Source organism: Pipistrellus kuhlii, unplaced genomic scaffold (assembly GCF_014108245.1).
Source record: "Pipistrellus kuhlii isolate mPipKuh1 unplaced genomic scaffold, mPipKuh1.p scaffold_m20_p_28, whole genome shotgun sequence".
NCBI lineage: Eukaryota > Metazoa > Chordata > Mammalia > Chiroptera > Vespertilionidae > Pipistrellus > Pipistrellus kuhlii.
The window spans coordinates 4,978,184-4,996,824 of record NW_023425527.1 but is presented as its reverse complement, the minus strand read 5'-3'; the positions used below and the strand labels follow the sequence as shown (position 1 = coordinate 4,996,824).

The window sequence follows — 18,641 nt, the reverse complement described above, 5'->3', positions numbered from 1 at the left end:
CCAACGGTCATATCGAAACTGTACACTCAGAACCAAAAGAGATGGCAAGTCACAAACTGTGTGCCTGTGGCTTTTGGGTTTTCTTGGAGAGAAGAACTCACAGAAAAAAGAAGTAGCATCTCTGTGTAACCACAGCTTTGTCTTCCTTTTCTTTTACTTCTGCACAGGTTTGAAAAGGGGCGCATCTACACATTCATTGGAGAAGTTGTCGTTTCTGTAAATCCCTACAAGTCTCTGAACATCTATGGGAGGGAGACGATTGAGCAGTATAAAGGACGGGAGCTGTACGAGAGGCCACCGCACCTGTTTGCTATTGCCGATGCTGCCTACAAGGCCATGAAGAGGCGATCCAAAGACACTTGTATTGTGATATCAGGTATTTTAGGGAAGGGGTCCCCTGTACTGCCAAGGTTAGACTGTATTTCCCTTGTTTGGTACTCAAGGATCCAAATGTTTCATCAGATCTTTTTTTGAAGTTAGAAACGTAAGCAATTTTTAGAAGGAAAAAAATGTGATGAACATACTAAATTATTTATATCATTTCCGACCGCATTCTAGTCTTGGTTCATTTACAAAATACATGTTACGTTTGGATGGACCTCTAGACAGTTTTGTAGACTGAGTTGCCAAGGTAATTCCTTCCATCTCAAACACATAAAAATACTGGACAAATCGTAACAAAAGTTACTTTAGGTCAATAGTTGGCAAACTCATTAATCAGCAGAGCCAAATATCAACAGTACAACGATTGAAATTTCTTTTGAGAGCTGAAAACCGATTTCAGCTCATGGGCCACAAAGTTTCAATCGCACTGTACGTGCGCGCCTGCACGTGGTATTTTGTGGAAGAGCCACACTCAAGGGGCCAAAGAGCCTCATGTGGCTCGAGAGCCGCAGTTTGCTGACCATTGCTTTAGGTAGGGACAGAGTGAAACCGAGAAAATGAAATCTTGGACCAAGAATGAGAAAATGAACTAGTGTTGAGGGGTGAATGGGAACTATGTTGAGGGGACCCTGAAATGGGCTCAGAGAGCTGGGGGTGCTCCGCAGGAGGGAGTCAGACCCCAAAGGCCCAAGGAGTGGAGCTGAGCTCTTCAAGGAATCTCATGCAGGAAAATGCCTGCCCACCGACCCAGGAGGGCCTCCCCCAAACTGTGGAAACTTCTTGTGGTGCTAATGGCACCTCACGTTTTGCATGAGTGGCTTTATACTTTTAAAAACACTTTTATGATTTTTATTCCATTTTGATTATCAAAACAGCTCTGAGTGGTAGGTAAAGCAGTTGTGTTTCTGCTTCAGAGAGGAGGCTATCTAGGGTCAGAAGAGTTCAGTCAGACTACATTTTGTGCAAATAAACTATGTTCAGCAGTATTGTTTGATTGTATTAGGCGAACACAAAAAGTCCCTTCCCTTAGAATATCTCCCCAACGCCCCAAAAAAGAATAATTTCAAGCCGTAACACTGTGAACAATAACTAGTGTTTATCCTTTTATACCTTTCCTTTCATGTACAAATATGTAGAGTTACACATGCATATATAAGTATGTTGTAAATGCACAATTATAGAATTATGTGATAGCTGCTATTAATACATTTCACTTAACAATATATAATGGACATCTTTTCATTAGGATACTATAGAAAGAGTGCATTCTCTGACAATTGTGTAGTAGTCTACCAAATCCTAGTTTATTTTCCCTGTCTTCCACTATGATTTTTAGATATGATATATAGCCAGCAACAAGCCTTTTGAAAAGTATGATGATTATTACTATATTACTATTTTATTATTTCCACAGTATAAATTTCTACAGGTAGAATTTGGGGGACAGAGGCATAAACATTTAAAAATTGGGGGTAGGTAATTAAAAATTGACCTTTTCTCCCCCCTTTTACTAGTTGTCATGTTTTTCAGTGATACCATGGGTCTGAAGCTTGCTTGCTGCCTGTTTTGTTGTTGTTGTTGTTGTTGTTGTTGTTGTTTTACCAAAATTGCTCTAATTTTCATTTTCTGAAAGAATTATTTTGTCCCCAGTAAGATGAAAGGAAATACTGTTATAGAAAAAAGGTAATATTCATTTAGCTGTGGCTACTGTTTGAATCCCTGCAAAGTGATTTTCCACGAGACAAGAATCACTGCAAAGGGCTAAGACTAGTCTAAGGAATTAGTTTATCACATTTTAGCTCACGATTTTTTTTTTAACACTAAATACATCTTGATTTGTAATCTATTTGTTACTTCAGTTTTACAAATAGTCTTATTTTTTTTTTTTTCAACATGGCTACAATCAATACCACATCAAGACAGGATGACAAAACTCCAAAAAAAAGGGGGAAAAAAGGCAAACAGTGAAACATAGGGATTTTAAATAACTAACACCACAATTTTAAATTATCCCATTAAAAATGAGCTTGCTTAAGCCTGGCATAATTTTCCCTCCAGGGGAGAGTGGAGCTGGTAAAACCGAAGCCAGTAAGTACATCATGCAGTACATTGCGGCCATCACCAACCCCAGCCAGAGAGCCGAGATCGAAAGGTAAGGGCGACCCCCTAACGGGGAGAAATTCTTATTAGACTTTTACTTTCTACATAGAATCGGCTAGCTAGACCTAAACTCTGGTATGTAGCAACCATTTATTGATGATAAACTGCTTTGATTCTCCTATCGCATGCTATCTCTACTCTTTTTTATATCACTATCTATATTTGTTTTATTTTTAAATATATTATTGATTTTGGAGAGGGAGAGAAAGAGAAACATCAACGACAAGAGAGAATTATTGATTGGCTGCCTCCTGCATACCCCCTACTGGGGATCAAGCCTGCAACTAGGGCATGTACCCTGATAGGGAATCAAACTGTGACCTCCTGATTCTTAGGTCGACACTCAACCACTGAGCCATGCCAGCTGGGCTCTGTATCTGTTTTTAATAGGAAAAAAAGCTGACTATTGCGATATAGGCTTTACATAAAGGTAAATAAGATTATTCTGAAACAGATGAAAGTGCCTCTTTTTTAGTTTATAACTGCTTCCTTAATGGTTGTATGTGGTCAGCAAAGACATTATAATTCACACTGGCAGTTTTTATAGTGCAAATGCTCACAGGTTTTCTTGTTCTTTCTATTTCTATATCTTTTTAAAGTGATGTTCTGAGAAGCCCTAGGTTCCTGAGCGTGCAGGGGGCTCTGGAAGGCAGATCCATGCCATCATTATTACAACTAGAACTCTTGAATGTAGACATTCTACATATGATTCATTTTCTGAAAGGGTTTCAGCCACCCCAGTCTGCCAGTCACTGCAAGATGAGTAATAGAGCCCCCGGGCACAGTCTGGGCCCATTGTTAGCACCATGTCTGGCACATAATATTTATGTTATACATGTGTAAGGAATGAATGGATGGGTTTTTTATTTAGTTTTTGTTTGTTTTAAAAAATAAAAATATTTTATTTTAGAGAAGAAAGGAGAGAGAGTGAGAGAGAGGGACATTGATGTGAGAGAGAAACAGCGATCAGTTGCCTCCTGTATGTACCCCAACAGGGTTCAAACCCACAACCTGGGCATGTGCCTCACCTGGGAATCAAAGCGGTCCTGTGGTGATTGGGGCTATGCCCAACCAACTGAGCCACACTGGTCAGAGCTAGATGCATTTATTTTAAAAGAAAAAAAGAAATGGCCAAGGCCGGTTTGGCTCAATGGATAGAGCATTGGCTTGGGGACTGAAAGGTCCTGGGTTCGATTCCGGTCAAGGGCATGTACCTTGGTTGCGGGCATATCCCCAGTAGGGGGTGTGCAAGAGGCAGCTGATCGATGACTCTCTCTCATCTATGTTTCTAACTCTCTATCTCTCTCCCTTCCTCTCTGTAAAAAATCAATAAAATATATTTATTTTTTTTTAAAGAAAGAAAAAAAGAAATGTGGCTATAAAGCAACATGACTCAACTTCGAAAAATGGTGTGGACTTTTTGAAGAGAAAAAAAGGATTTTTCAGAGTTGCTACTTTGAAACTCAATATTCCCTCACTGTAGAAAACCACTCCATATACATATCTCCATCTTCAATTTTATGAATAGAAAAAAGGAATGCTGAGAGAAGAGAATTTAGAGTACACTACCTGATGTAGGCTTTCTTCTTTTTGTTGTAATTGGGCTGGATGGTCAAGTCAGAAGATATGTTTTTATTCATTGTGACATTTCACACTTCTCATTCTGGCTTTGCAATTTAAATAAGACAAAAATATGAGTAAGTTTTTAAATTTTCCTTAAGAGCTCAGGAGAATAACTGGCTAAGAATGAAATTGATTTTATGTCCAAACCCAGTTAGTGTAGTGGAATATGGCATACTAGAGGTCCAGTGCACAGGTAGGGTCCCTAGGCCTGGCTGGCGATCAGGGCTGATCAGGGCCTTCCGGCTGCCAGCCTGGGCCTTCCTCCAGGCTGCCTGCCCGGGCCTCCCTTCCACGGTTGTGCCAGTTACTCCTGCAGGTATGTGCATATGAGAGGAATTCTGTCCGTGAAATAAAAAAGACATAATAATAGCATGAAGTTAAAATATGTCTGTCAGGAGAGACTGCTCTGTAGAATGGAAGGATAACGATCATTAAAAAATGAACTAACTGCCCAGCCAGCTTGGGTCAGTGGTTGAACATCAGCCTATGAACCAGGAGGTCACAGTTTGATTCCCAGTCAGGGCACATGCTTGGGTTGCAGGCTCGATCCCCAGTAGGGGTTGTGCAGGAGGCAGCCAGTCAAGGATTATCTCTCATCATTAATGTTTCTATCTCTCTCTCCCTCTCCTTTCCTCTCTGAAATCAATAAAAGTATATATATTTTTAAAAATGAATTAACTGATACAAGAGAGATGGCACAGAGCTTCAAATGAAACAATAAACAACTTCTAAAATAATAAAGACCATACTGATGGTATATAAGTAAGTGCAATTAATTTCACAGTTCTAGGCTTTATGAGCAAGTACTTTTAGAAATTGTACCATTTTCTGTTTCACCCTTTCTTTTCAGAGCACACTGTTTTAAGATTATTCTTTATGTAAATAAAGCATGTTTATTTAAAAGAAAAACTTTTAAATGACAGCATGACGTTGAAGGTGAACATTCCCTGAAATCCCACCCTATCTCATCAGCCTAGGGAACCATAGTGAAGTGTACGATTTCCTCTAGATTTGTTTTAAGCATTTTCTAACACATGTGCATGAGCACATTCACTCACATATGTGTACACACACACACACACACACACACACAGAAACACAGATCCTGCAATACATATTATAGTGCAACTTAACTTCTCATTCATTAATATATTCTGGACATTTTTCTATATCAGTATATGTTATACTGGGAAACTAATTTGTTTCTATTCATCCCTATTGATAGACATTTAGGTTGTGTTTGTGGGGCAGGCGTGTACACTGTGTAGCAAACAGTGCTGTAGTAAACATCTTTGTATATTTGCATACCTTTTAGTGAAGTCTAGTTTGTTTGTTTTTTTTAAGGCCCAGCCTTTAAAACTTTTTATAATGACTTTGATTTGTCTATGCTCAAGGGTGAAGAATATGCTACTTAAGTCCAACTGTGTCTTGGAAGCTTTTGGAAATGCCAAAACCAACCGTAATGACAACTCAAGCAGGTTTGGGAAATACATGGATATCAACTTTGATTTCAAGGGAGACCCTATTGGCGGACATATCAGTAACTACTTACTCGAGAAGGTAAAATGTGCTTGGCCTCCGAGGGTAATATTTATAAGTGCTGAAGGTTGTTTTTATAAACCTGGTTATAGAATTTCTTTAAAATAATTTTGTTTTATTTTAAATTGAAGCTGTTCAATTTGGGAACTTAGAGGGAGGAGCACAAAGTAGCTTTTAATCTAATTCTCCATCTCTTCCTGCTCCTCAGTTAGCTTCCTGTGACAAAATAGCCTCCTTTCATGTCCTTTTATTAGCATATACAATAGGAAGTTCAACAAAGTTACAGATTTTGTAAGTAAAGATTTAGATGTGTGTGTGGGAGGGGTGGGGTTTGTCTGCAAGTGTGTGCCTATTTCTGGGTAAGTTTTAACCAAACACCAATCTAGGACTAATCATATCTACCCTTTTTATTATATATATCACTACCTCCCATATCTTTTTTTTTTGGGGGGGGGGGGGGTGTTGTTTGTTTGTTTTTAATGCATTGCAGAAGAATTATTGTGTTCATTCTCTGAACGACACTCTTTTCAAACAATTATGTCCATACTCTTTTAAATTGAGATATAACTGCCATATAGCATGGTATAGGTTTAAGGTATACAACATATTGCTTTCCTACTTCCATGTGTTTTACTTCCAATTAATTTGAAATCTCAGTTTCTTCTTGTTTCTATTTGTAGCACTCTTTATGGCAGAACAATGCAGCATAGTCCATTTTTGTTAAGTTGAAGTCAGACTAGTAAGGAAATTATGTGTTTCTATCAGAGGCAGTTTAAAAAGGACAGGAAATGCCAGGTGTTATCAGAGTTTTTCCAAATGTTTCATGGCTTCACTTCACATATATATTGAGTCAAGGGTTCCCCTGTGAATGAACATACACGTTCATAGTAGCAGCCTCTTTTTAGCAGTCTTTTGGGAACCGTGTCAGGCAGGGGTCTCTGTAGACCACATGTGTCAAACACAAGGCCCGCGGGCCAAATCCGTCCCGCCAGGCCTTGCAATGTGGCCCGCACCGCGCTGTCATCACTGCACTCCGCTGCGTTTCCATCACAATGACAGTTTATGACTGTTCAGTAAACCATTCGGCCCGCGATTTAGGCTGGATTTTAGATTTTGGCCCCTTCTCTGATTGAGTTCGACACCCCTACTGTAGACTGTTCTTACTCAACTGATTCTATTATATAATATAAGGCATTGCTCTGCAGAAAGGAATATTGAGACTATTCATCCCTAATTGCTCCTTCCTATTCTCTCTACTTCCCATTTTTCCTCCCTTAAAAAAAAAAAAATCATCTTTAGGGTCAAGAACTTTGTTTCAAGCAGTAAAAAGAATTAACAAAAAATTGCACAGAAAACCCCACAAAGGAGACCTCGTTCGATGGGTACCGCCCATGGGGTCCTCAGGACATTTACACACACGGTTGATACAGGACTCCCAGAGGGGGTGGCTCCTGTTTGGTTTTAGGGGCACATTCTCAAATTAACCATTTTATTGTGTTTGTTTCCTAGTCTCGAGTGATTGTGCAACAGCCAGGAGAAAGGAGCTTTCATTCTTTCTATCAGGTTAGTAATTTGTGGTGCAGATAATGGATCATTTGCTCAGTGTATGTTGGGGTTCTCCCCTGTCCTGTGCCTCCATTGGCCCATGACACAGCACACGCATGCACACATCCTGCCCCATGTGCTTCCCCAGAGATTTGATTAGCGTGACAAAGAGCTGCCAGGTGGGTAACCAGCCAGATGACTGCCTTGGTTGAGCAGCACCTGCATTTCTTTGCAGTGTAGCTAACAGTTAAGTGATATGTAAAAGCATTTTGAAATGGGACATCCTGAATGTGTTAAATTAATTTTGTTTTATTTTAAATTGAAGCTGTTCAATTTGGGAACTTAGAGGTAGGAGCACAAACTCAGTTTATTTTGCTCTGGGAGACTATAAAGTGATATGAGTACTTAAAAAATGAATTTAGATTCAAGAGAATTATTGTCTTTATTCCATCAAAGCTGTGATTGCTTAGGGGGGAGAAACAAAACAAAAAAACTATGAATACCTCTTTTGGGAATGCTCTTAATGCCTAAGACAGAATCTTTTACACTAGCTCTCCTGTTGGCAAGACTTTCTACTGAAAAAAACGAGTCTGATACATTATTATATTTTTTTAGAGCCTATTGTAATATAAACCAGTGCTTATAAATAAGCTGGGTGACCAAATTAAACAATACTATCGTGGATTTTTATAAAATAAAATTATAAATCACTAAGATTGATTTCCACGTGTAAACTTTCAGTTATCCAATTGTCCTCCTTGCCTGAGACCCAGAGATGCATGAGGAAAAGCTGGGGTTTTTTCATTGTGATTCAGCCTATGACTCTGGTACCTCTTACTTCCACGGCAATATTGATTTTTTCTGAATTCTCAAACACAGCTCCAACCTGTCTGGGTATTGAGGCTGCTAAGCAAGTAACCAGCATAGATCCTGGGCTCCTGTTTTACAAATGACTATAGGAAAAACCTCTTATGCCAGTTTTGTTGTGAAAGCCCTAAGACTTTTAAAGTTATTTTCTTCATGATCGTATAACATTCTCCATGACTGATAACTACTGAAGCCGTTTACCTTTAGTAGGTAAAAAAGAAAAAAAAAGAAAAAAGAAACAAAAGAAAACTTCAAAGCCAGAAACAGGAGGACCTCAGTAAATGAAGCCCAGAAAATGAATAAAAGCTTGATTGCCATGGTCAGAGCATCTGGAATATTTGATATAGTATGTGTTTGGCTCATTTACTTTATGTTATTTTTCAGCTACTCCAAGGAGGTTCCGAACAGATGCTCCGCTCTCTGCATCTCCAGAAATCCCTTTCATCCTACAACTATATCCATGTGGGAGCTCAGTTAAAGGTGAGCGTTTCCTCTCTGAGATTGTTCAGGTACAGAATCAGAGAATAGGAGGGGACCTTAAATAATTATCTAGTCCAGCCTGCTGCCTTTAGGCAAATGAACGACTCTTTCCTTATTAAAATCCTCATGGGCAGAGAGGCAATTCATGATTGACTCAACAACTTTGTCTAATAACCCATTACTTATCACCATCTGACAGGAAGTTTCTCTCTTGTGATCTGTGGTTTCTTTTAATTTTTAATCCCCTTCTTTTATTTTGACACTATAAAAATGTTAAAATGATTAGGAAAATCCACCTCAAAAGAAAATACCATGTGATTTGGCCAAAGGCAAGTTGTTAAGAGAAAATTTAAGAGCTTTTTGGTTGAAGTGACTATCAAAGTTCTCCATTCACTGTTTTCAGCTATTGATGTAGCCTAGCAGTAGTTTTGTGACCCTTGCAGCATTTCCGCTTAGCTTTGACACCTTTTTTTGCCCCCTCCCTCGCATGTGAGTCCTTGCACGAAATGCAGATACTCTCTGCTTTTATTTTGTTGGTTTTCCACTGGTCATTTTTCAGCTAACCCTAATAATTATAGTTTGTTGATGGTAGAATATGAAACAGTAGTCACAGTATTATCCTGATTTTTTTTTTGAGGGAAAGTACTATTTACAAATAACTAAAATATGACATATAGAGAAATAGGTCAACATTTTGTTTATTCTGGATTGAAGATATTTGTGTTCTGCTTTTCCATATTTTAAATGTCTTCTATAATTAAAAATGTATTGGAGGAAAAATAAAAGAATTTATAAAAGGCAAGGATCTAAGATGTGGGAGGTGTTCTTTTTATTTAAAATGTTTATTATTCATCTTAAGCTGATGAAACCTGCATCATTAGTTTACTTGTATTTTTATTGCCGTGCATAGAAATAAATTGTATTTAGGGTTTTGCAATTTTCCATCGTTTGACATTTAAGTTGCATGATTTTTTTTTTAACTTTTACATTTATCAGAGAACGGGGTATTTGGCCAGAAATTAATTAAAAGCAAACAAAACATTAGAAGATAACACTTCAGCTTCTGAGATAGGCCAGAGGTGCTAAAGATGCAATCAACACTTAAGAAACATTCCTTTTTATCAAATTGTTTTATGGATCAAATTACTTTTGGCCAGGTCATACAGAGCCTCCCCCAACCAGTTCCCCACCCCTCTCTTCCCCCAAGAAAGCAAGAATTAAATGAACATTTAACCTTCTCTCTAAGCTAAATTTAGTTTAGGTTCCCTTTTCATCAAAGTTCTCCATTCTTCCTCTTTATTTCTTCCTCTCTAATAAAAACATAGCCTCTACTCAAAAAAGATTAATCTGAAGGAAACAAAAATATGCTAAGGCCTACCATCCCGAAATAATTATCGATCACAGTTTATGTGTAACCTCTGATACTTGTCCAGTGCTTTTTATGTGTTAAATTCTCATTCAGTTCTGTAAGAAATGTGTTGTTATGCCCATTTTACCCATGAGGAAATTGAGACTCAGTGAGGTGAGGTATCTTGCCCAAGGTCAAAGAACAGGTAGGTGGAGGATCTTACGTGTTTGTGTCCCAGACACTGGAAGACTCCTTTCTCAGCAGTTGAGAAACTTGCCAGGAAAAGGGCTAGCTGGGCCTGCCAGCCGCTGCTTTGGGAGAACTTCAAAGATAGGCAGTTGGCATTGCTTCCTTGTGAATTTCTGTTAATACACTTACGTTCCTAACCTGATGGCTACAGCTTCTCAAGGCTTAGTCCAGTCAGCTGCTACAACAAAAATACCCTAAGCTGGTTGGCTTACAAATACACAACAGATGTTTATTTCTCACAGGAGGGGAAGTCCAAGATCAAGGTGCCTGCTGATTCAGTGTCTGGTGAAGGCCCTCTTCCTGGTTTATTGATAGTGCCTTCTCGCAGGGCAGGAAGGACAATGAATGTCTGTGCCTCTTTGATAAAAGGGCACTAACCCCATCGTGAGGGCTCCACCCTCACGATCTCATCACTTCCCAAAGGCCGTACCCCCTAAAGTCATCACCTTTGGGGTTAGGATTGAATTCTGTGGGGACACAAACATTTCCTCTATAGCAAACCCCCTGAACCAGTTAGAAGATCACCTGCACTGAATGCCTGTGAAAAGGTGAAATTATAGGCCCAGACTGTTACTGCTAGCTTCACTGAATGATTGAGGCAGGTTGCTTTGCGTTGAGGGTCTTCTCTTCCTCACCTGTGAAATAGAAAGCCTGGCCGTACAGGAGAGGGAGTACTGTTTCCAGCCTCTGCAAGCCCGAGTGAGGGACAAGAGGCCACGGGAGATGATGCCAGGCATGTGTGTGTTTTGGAGGCTCCCCCAGCCAGGGTTTCCCTCTGGAGCTCACATCCCCTGCTGTTTCCTTCCTTCGTCCCAGAGCATCAGTCACCTTCACTGAGTCAGCTCAGGACTTGCTCCCTCCCTGGAGGGTCCAGGAGTGACCGCAGCTCTCTCTCACAAGTGGGCGTGGTTTGTGCTGCAGTACGTTTCTACCCTGGAACTCTGTTTTATTTTCTCTGCATTCTCGGTGACTTACGAAAGAAGCATCGAGACCTTGACTGCACTTGAATTTAGTCTCATGATTGTTTTCACGCTCATGTGAAATGCCTATGACTTAACTTTTCCATTTTTATTCCTAGTCTTCTATCAATGACGCCGCCGAATTCAAAGTGGTAGCTGATGCCATGAAAGTAATTGGCTTCAAACCTGAGGAGATTCAGACCGTGTATAAAATTTTGGCTACTATTCTTCACTTGGTGAGTAGGGACGTCTCTCAGATTCTGTCACCTCCCTGTGGAGGTAGGATGCTCTTTCAGAAGAGTTTGGGTTTTCACACCCCGCTATAGATTTCAGAAGTAATGTTTTTTGAAGAAATTATTCCATCAAGAGTTCTCTCCACCATATTATAATATTTTCCAAGCCACAGTAGGTTTTGAGACTGTGGCTTGACCTAATTATCTCATTGGTATGTCTGACTTTGAAGTGGTTCATTTCAAGAATGAAGGAATTCAGCAATGATGTGACTAAAAGCTTTTGGACAGAATAAATTCCTAACAGCATTGGAAACATTGGAGTCATAGATTACTAGGCCCGGAGTTTTGATGGTCTCATATTGCAGGTTGGGGGATAAGCCCAACAGGGGCAGCATGACTGGGTTTCAGAGTTCACGGCCGCCAGCACCATGGACCACGCTGGCCACATTATGGTCCACTTGTTTTCCACAACCCCACACCAAACCCAGGGGAAGGAAAGAACCCCAAGTCAGATTTCTTTCATTATCCGTCTATGCAGGGGTAGGCAAAGTAGGTTCCCGGTTGCATTGTGACAATCTTTTGAGTTAATATAGCTGTTGTAATAATCATAGCCTGTATGTCTTTTTCCATGCAAACCACTATCACCAACTTTTGCCCACCCCTGTATATTTGGACATGTTTAAAACATAATGAACATACAACCTTACAATGAATAAATGAATGACAGCATCAATACAAATATGGAATACAAATTACCTTTCACTTTGCCATCACAAGATTTAACTCTAAATGAATCAGGACCTATATAAAAAATATTATGTAGCAATATAAATGATATCTTACTTAAATGTTTCTGACTGTGAGACTTTAATGTGATAAATTGCCTCATTCCTTGAACTAGTTTATAAATATAACAGTATCCTTCAAAATCCAAATAGAAGTTTTGTTTTGAAGTTGCCATAATGGTTTTAGAATTCACCTGGAACAGTAAACAAGTAGGAGGAGCAAATAAAAATGCATTAAAGAAGAAGAGTAGAGAAGGGGGAAGGGAGGAGAGGAAACATGAGTAATTTTTATCAGATTTTAAATGATAATAAAAGCTACAAAACTTTAAAACTTGTTGCAAAATCAACAGATTAGCTGATGTGCTGGACACTTGGTTGCTGGTTAGTATTTATTGAATGAATGGAATATAAATAGACTCAACAACTTGGGGAGGATTTAATATATAATAGAGGTAACATTCCAAATCATGACAAAAAGCTAAACTATTCAATAAGTAGTATTGGAGCAACTAACAAACTATAAGAAAAAAACAAGGTTAGACTCTTACTTTACCCCACATATAGACAAATTCTAGGTGGATTAAAAGCATAAGTGTATAGAAAAAATTGTTCAGCTATTGGAAGAAAATATTGAATATTTATTAAATCTTTGGAGTACAGATGGTTTGAGTATGACACCCAAGAAAGATTCATAAGGAAAAAGATTCATAGATTTGACTACATCAAAATATAAGACAACTACCCATCAAGAACATATACTGAATATTAAAAGAGACCAGTGTCTGAGAAGAGAAGGGGGGAAAAAATGGATGAAGCGCTAGATATTTATATGTAATATATTTAGGAGAATATGTGCTACAAAGTCACTTTGCATTATATAAATGTATTCCTGACGTACTGTTTCAGAATCTCATGGCAACGGTGTGTCTCGTTTCTCCACTCCTGGTATAGGGAAATTTAAAATTTGTAGTGGATGGTGACACGCCTCTCATCGAAAATGGCAAGGTCGTATCCATCATAGCAGAATTGCTCTCCACCAAGACTGACATGGTTGAGAAAGCCCTTCTTTACCGGACTGTGGCCACAGGGCGTGACGTCATCGACAAGCAGCACACGGAGCAGGAGGCGTGCTACGGCAGGGACGCCTTCGCAAAGGTGGGATTTCAGCTCATGTTCCCTGGGCCTGGTGTGGGTCTCAGTTTTATTTTATTTTATTTTATTTACTTTTTAAAATACACTTTTATTGATTTCAGAGAGGAAGGATGAGGGAGGGAGAGAGAAACATCAATGATGAGAGAGAATATTGATTGCCTGCCTCCTGCACACCCCCTACTGGGGATGGAGCCCACAGCCCAGGCACGAGCCCTGGCCGGAATTGAACCGTGACCTCCTGGTTCACGGCTCTATGCTCAATCACTGAGCTATGCCCACCAGGCTCAGGTGCAGTTTTAGTGAATTTCTGTGAGGATGTGTTCAGAGATCCCTTGAAAGTAGCTTCAGGCTTTTAGAGACTTTAGTTGTGATACTTTTTGGCCATCACAGCCTCCATAACACCCCTGACTGTGAGCATCTCTGCTCGGAAATGATCCGAGGAAAGCAAAGCTGACCAACCGACTGGCAAGCCAAGGGCACTTGCTTTGCAGGTCCCTCGCTCAGATGGGCCCCTCTCATGCTCCCGTTTTGCTTCTCTTACTCAATAGTGCTTCCTGGAAGGCCCTTCAAGTCCACGGATGGCTTCTGCTCCATTCTGTCTGTCTGTCTGTGTTCCAGTCTGCGGTGATCGTTCCACAATGTATTATATTAGCCATCTTCCTCCTAAGTCATTCACCTTGTTTCCTTCATTACCACTGCAAACGATGCTGCAATTGGCCCCGTACATCTCTCTCTATACACACACACACACACACACACACACACACACACACACACACGCACACACGTGCTTTTATTTCAGTTGGACGCCCAGGAATGAGCTTGCTAAACCAAAGTACACATTGATGTTAAATGTTAAATTTACTGATTTTTATGGGTTCATAGTTATAGCTCATTCTTGATTAATTTTCATTACTAGGTTATCTGAGCATCTTGTCGTAGAAGGTATTTAAATCTGCTCTGAGCATTTCCTGGCTCTATGCTTTGTGCATGCTTCTTTGGGGCTGTTCCCTTTTTATCGTCAGTTTGTTAAAAGCTGGTCACTTTAACCCTTGGTCTGTTTTCTGCATGGCAAACATTGAATTTTTTTCAAGTCTAACACTTGCTTTTCCACTTTGCTGGTTGGTGAGATGGCTTTCTGTTCCATTTTTTTTATTTGTGTAAGTCTCAGGTGTGGTTTTTAGTGTTGGGAAGAATTTGAATGCATCTCAGTGCAGTGGAGGATTTGAAGGTGGGACAAGACGTCAAATTGGAATTTTTAAAATGATCATTCTGGCCTCAGTATGGAGAATCTTATGTGAGGCAAGGGAGGAGGGAAAGACAAGAATGGTAGCAAAGAGACCAGTTAAGGGGACGTTTCAATAATCTAGGAGAGAGACAGCAACAGCCTGCATTAGGGAGGTGCCAGTGGCAGTGGGGAGAAGAGGGTGAGTTGAGACCAACTGTATTGGAAAATAAAATTCACAGGAGCTGTTTGTCTGGAGAATGATGACATCAAGGGAATTCCTTAACGTGGTCTGGCTCCAGCCTACCTCTCCTGCCTCATTTCGTTTCACACCACAGTTCCAGCCTCCATTCCTCACTCCCACGCATTAGCCTCCTCTAAGGCCTTTCAGATTGACTTCACCCCTTTCTCCTTCGGCCACAGGGCCCTGCACGTGCTGTTTCCTCTGCCCTGATTGTTCTTCTCTCCCCTCTCCCCTGGTAACTCTTACTCATCCTGACCTCAGCCCGCTTTCTCAGGGAAGCCTCACCTGGCCTCTCTGAACACTGAACAGACTCCGTTCTCCTCGGATCCCATACACCTGTCCTTTAGAATGAGTGTGTGTGTGGGTGTGGGTGTGGGTGTGAGGTTTTCCCTTAACCTTGCTCCTTAAACTCCTTGGAGAAGACCATGCTTATATTTGCTTAGCACCGAATCGTCAACAAACTGTGCATAGCAAGTCCTCAGCAACTATTTGTTTGACTGAATAAACAAATTCCTAAGTTTCTCTGGCCTTTTATTCATGGTTAAAAGTAGTAGGGTAGGAACAGTTTGGGGGGGAGATGGTGGTGTCAGGTCACACACAGGAATCTGGAGCTCAGAGGAGAAGTCTGCGTTGGGATAGCATTTGGGAGTAGTATTGTATCATTGCTGTTTAATTTTGGGTGAAACCACTTGGAAAGGTGTTAGAGAGTAAGAGAAGAGGGCTAGGAGGAATGTCCACCTTCATAGGTCAGGTAGAGGAGGACCCACCAAAGGTGTCCAAGAAGCAGCAGCCAGTGAAATAACAGAAAATTAGGGAAGTGTGGCATCCTGAGTCCCGGGGAGGAGGAGTTTTCCAGAAGAATGGGCACTCAGGTGAGGAGTGCTGAGTACCTGAATGAGATGACCTTCTAATGGGACAAGAAAAGGTCTCTCTGGGGATGCTCAGGGTCTTTGATGAGCCATTTTGTTGGAGTCATGGGAGCTAAGTGAAGGCCGGAGTGGGTTAAAGAGAGAAGGAGGGTGATGAGTGGTGCAGTGTGTATAGATGTGGACCATAGAGAGAGAGGTGGCTGGAGGGAGTTGTTAGTGAAAGGCTTTCTAAGGATGTGCCATTGCAGAGCATGTTTGTACCAGGGTGTGGCTCCATGTTCATGTGTGGTGCCTATGTCCATGTATGACTGTGCATGTATATCCTTGTATATTGGATATGTGTTTGATTCTCAGGGAATGTCAAACTGTGGCCATTAGCCCAGGTCTTTATTTAGCATTATAAATTAATAGTTGCATTTTTCAAATTTACAGAGCATAAGCAGAACGGAGTTATTAACTTGTTGCTTTCCCAATTTCTGAATTCAAAAAAAGCAAGGGAGTGACTTACCTGGGGGAGTAGGCAGATTATTGAAATGGCTGGGTATGGAAATGTACCTGGGGAATGTTTTGGAATATAAGCATAGTACCTGAAAATCTTAAAAATTCAAACCGTTTTGTTTTGCATCCATTGCATTGTTTTTTGTGTTTTTTTAATCAGATATTCTGCATTTTGTATTGTTCTGCTTTGGGTAGTAACAGCTATGCTAAACATTAAGGAGGAGGAGGAGAGGAATTTATAACATATCACAAACTGAAACAGAGACTCAATCCCAAACCAGCAAGAATTTATGATGTTGTTTTCCTCACAGGCAATATATGAGCGCCTTTTCTGTTGGATTGTGACTCGCATCAATGATATTATTGAGGTCAAGAACTATGACACCACAGTACATGGGAAAAACACTGTTATTGGTGTATTGGATATCTATGGCTTTGAAATCTTCGACAATAACAGGTAAACCGATTAAATACTTACAATCTATTGTTTACTTTTGACCTATCCGGTGTGGGTAAGTGATTGGAGGGTCAGCCTGTGCACCTAAGGGACTCGGGTTCGATTCCCAGTCAAGGGCACATACCTAGATTGTAGGTTCTACCCCTAGTCTCAATCGAGGTTGATATGAGAGCCAACCAGTCTATGTGTTCTTCACATTGATGTCTCTCTCTCTCTCCCACTCTTCCTTTTCCTTCTCCCCCTCCTTCCCACCTCCCCTCTAAAAAAATCAATGGAAAAATATCTTCAGGCCCATCTGGTGTGGCTCCGTGGTTGAGCATCGACCTATGAACCATGAAGTGATGTTTCAATTTACCTTCAGGGCACATGCCTGGGTTGTGGGCTCATTTCCCAGTTGGGGTCGTGCAGGAGGCAGCCGAATAATGATTATCTCTCATCATTGATGTTTCTACTTTTCTCTCCCTCTCCCTTCCTCTCTCTGAAATCAATAAAAATATATATTTAAAAAATCTCTGGGACCGGTTTGGTTCAATGGATAGAGCGTCGGCTTGGGGACTGAAGGGTCCCGGGTTCGATTCCAGTCAAGGGCATGTACCTTGGTTGCGGGCATATCCCCAGTAGGAGGTGTGCAAGAGGCAGCTGATTGATGACTCTCTCTCATTGATGTTTCTAACTCTCTATCTCTCTCCCTTCCTCTCTGTACAAAATCAATAAAATAAAAAATAAAAATAAAAAAATGCCACTGGGATGCATAAAATATATATATTATATATATATTAAAAAATATGTTCAGATGAGGATTATAAAAAAAAAAAAACCACCTGCTGTTTACTTTTTTTCTTTTTTCAAATATTTTTATTTCAGAGAAAAAGGATAAGAGAGATAGAAACATCAATGATGAGAGAGAATCATTGATTGGCTGCTTCCTGCATACTCCCCACTGGGAATTGAGCCTGCAATCCAGGCATGTGCCCTTCACCGGAATCGAACCTGAGACCCTTCAGTCTGCAGGCCAATGCTCTATCCACTGAACCAAATGAGCTCGGGCCTGCTGTTTATTATTTATTTGTTTAAACATAATGTATTCCTTTCTTGCAGTTTTGAGCAATTCTGCATCAATTACTGCAATGAGAAGCTGCAGCAGCTATTTATTCAGCTGGTTCTGAAGCAGGAACAAGAGGAGTACCAGCGAGAAGGGATCCCCTGGAAGCACGTGAGTGCACCTCTGGGGACAGTGTCTCAGGAGTCACACGTGATTATAATGCCAAATCTTACCATTTTTTAAAATGTTATTTTTTTAAATCTGCCTGGGGTATGTGAATCAACAACATTTTAGCCTTTCATTTGGGGGCGTGTAAATACATTTTGTTTTCAGGGTAGGTAGATGGGGTTTTCCTAATTTAAAAGACTCCCTTGTTGGTGCCCAGAAAATGCTGAGTTTTATTCATTAACTTTAACATCCACTTTACAGTAATCAATGGACTGTACCCACCCTCCCCATGGGTTCTGGTTCACATATGTCTGTTAAGAGTTCAGCATCATTTATAAGTTATTCAGAGCAGCAACTTTTGCCTTAAAATGGCTGAACTTTGCTTCTATATTTAGCTGCTTCTTCCTCTTTTTCTTTTTCTCCTGTTACTCCTTTTTTCCCCTCTCCTTCTCTGCATTGTTAGCTATATGGCATTGTATTGTTCTCAGTGGATGTTATTCCTATTCTCTGAAATCCTTGCTTGAAACACTTCCATTCCGTTTCTTTCCGTTTCTTTCCTGCATGTCACATTTCCACTCTCATCTGTCTTTTCATGGCTTTTTGAGAACTGTAATATTTGTCAGAATCACACTAACCTAGTAATATGTCACCAGAGTGCAAGCCTGGTCTTGGGTGCAAATCCAGAGATCACAGCTAAAAAGCATAACAGAGCCCCTGCTCATGATGGAAATGAGACCTAGTAATTTTTCTTTTAAATTTTTGTTTTAAACAATTTTAAGAAGAGATTTGAGTCATGCAAAACCATTGGAGCTTC

The 18,641-nt window shown here is 40.3% G+C and overlaps 1 protein-coding gene across 3 annotated transcripts in view; it reads left to right on the top strand.

Annotated features, from left to right (window-relative positions):
- The window catches only part of MYO1D (myosin ID), a 255,527-nt gene that overhangs the window by 82,906 nt on the left and 153,980 nt on the right, over nucleotides 1-18,641 (top strand). For all 3 annotated transcript variants that reach the window (XR_004990770.2, XM_036454229.2, XM_036454231.2), the window contains exons 2-10: nucleotides 168-376; nucleotides 2,443-2,536; nucleotides 5,562-5,727; nucleotides 7,216-7,269; nucleotides 8,503-8,598; nucleotides 11,274-11,390; nucleotides 13,124-13,327; nucleotides 16,472-16,617; nucleotides 17,716-17,830. Coding sequence is in view for 2 of the 3 variants with exons in the window: in XM_036454229.2 (XP_036310122.1) it covers nucleotides 168-376; nucleotides 2,443-2,536; nucleotides 5,562-5,727; nucleotides 7,216-7,269; nucleotides 8,503-8,598; nucleotides 11,274-11,390; nucleotides 13,124-13,327; nucleotides 16,472-16,617; nucleotides 17,716-17,830 (1,201 nt within the window). In the remaining variant the exon portion in view is untranslated. The remainder of the gene's footprint in view (nucleotides 1-167; nucleotides 377-2,442; nucleotides 2,537-5,561; nucleotides 5,728-7,215; nucleotides 7,270-8,502; nucleotides 8,599-11,273; nucleotides 11,391-13,123; nucleotides 13,328-16,471; nucleotides 16,618-17,715; nucleotides 17,831-18,641) is intronic.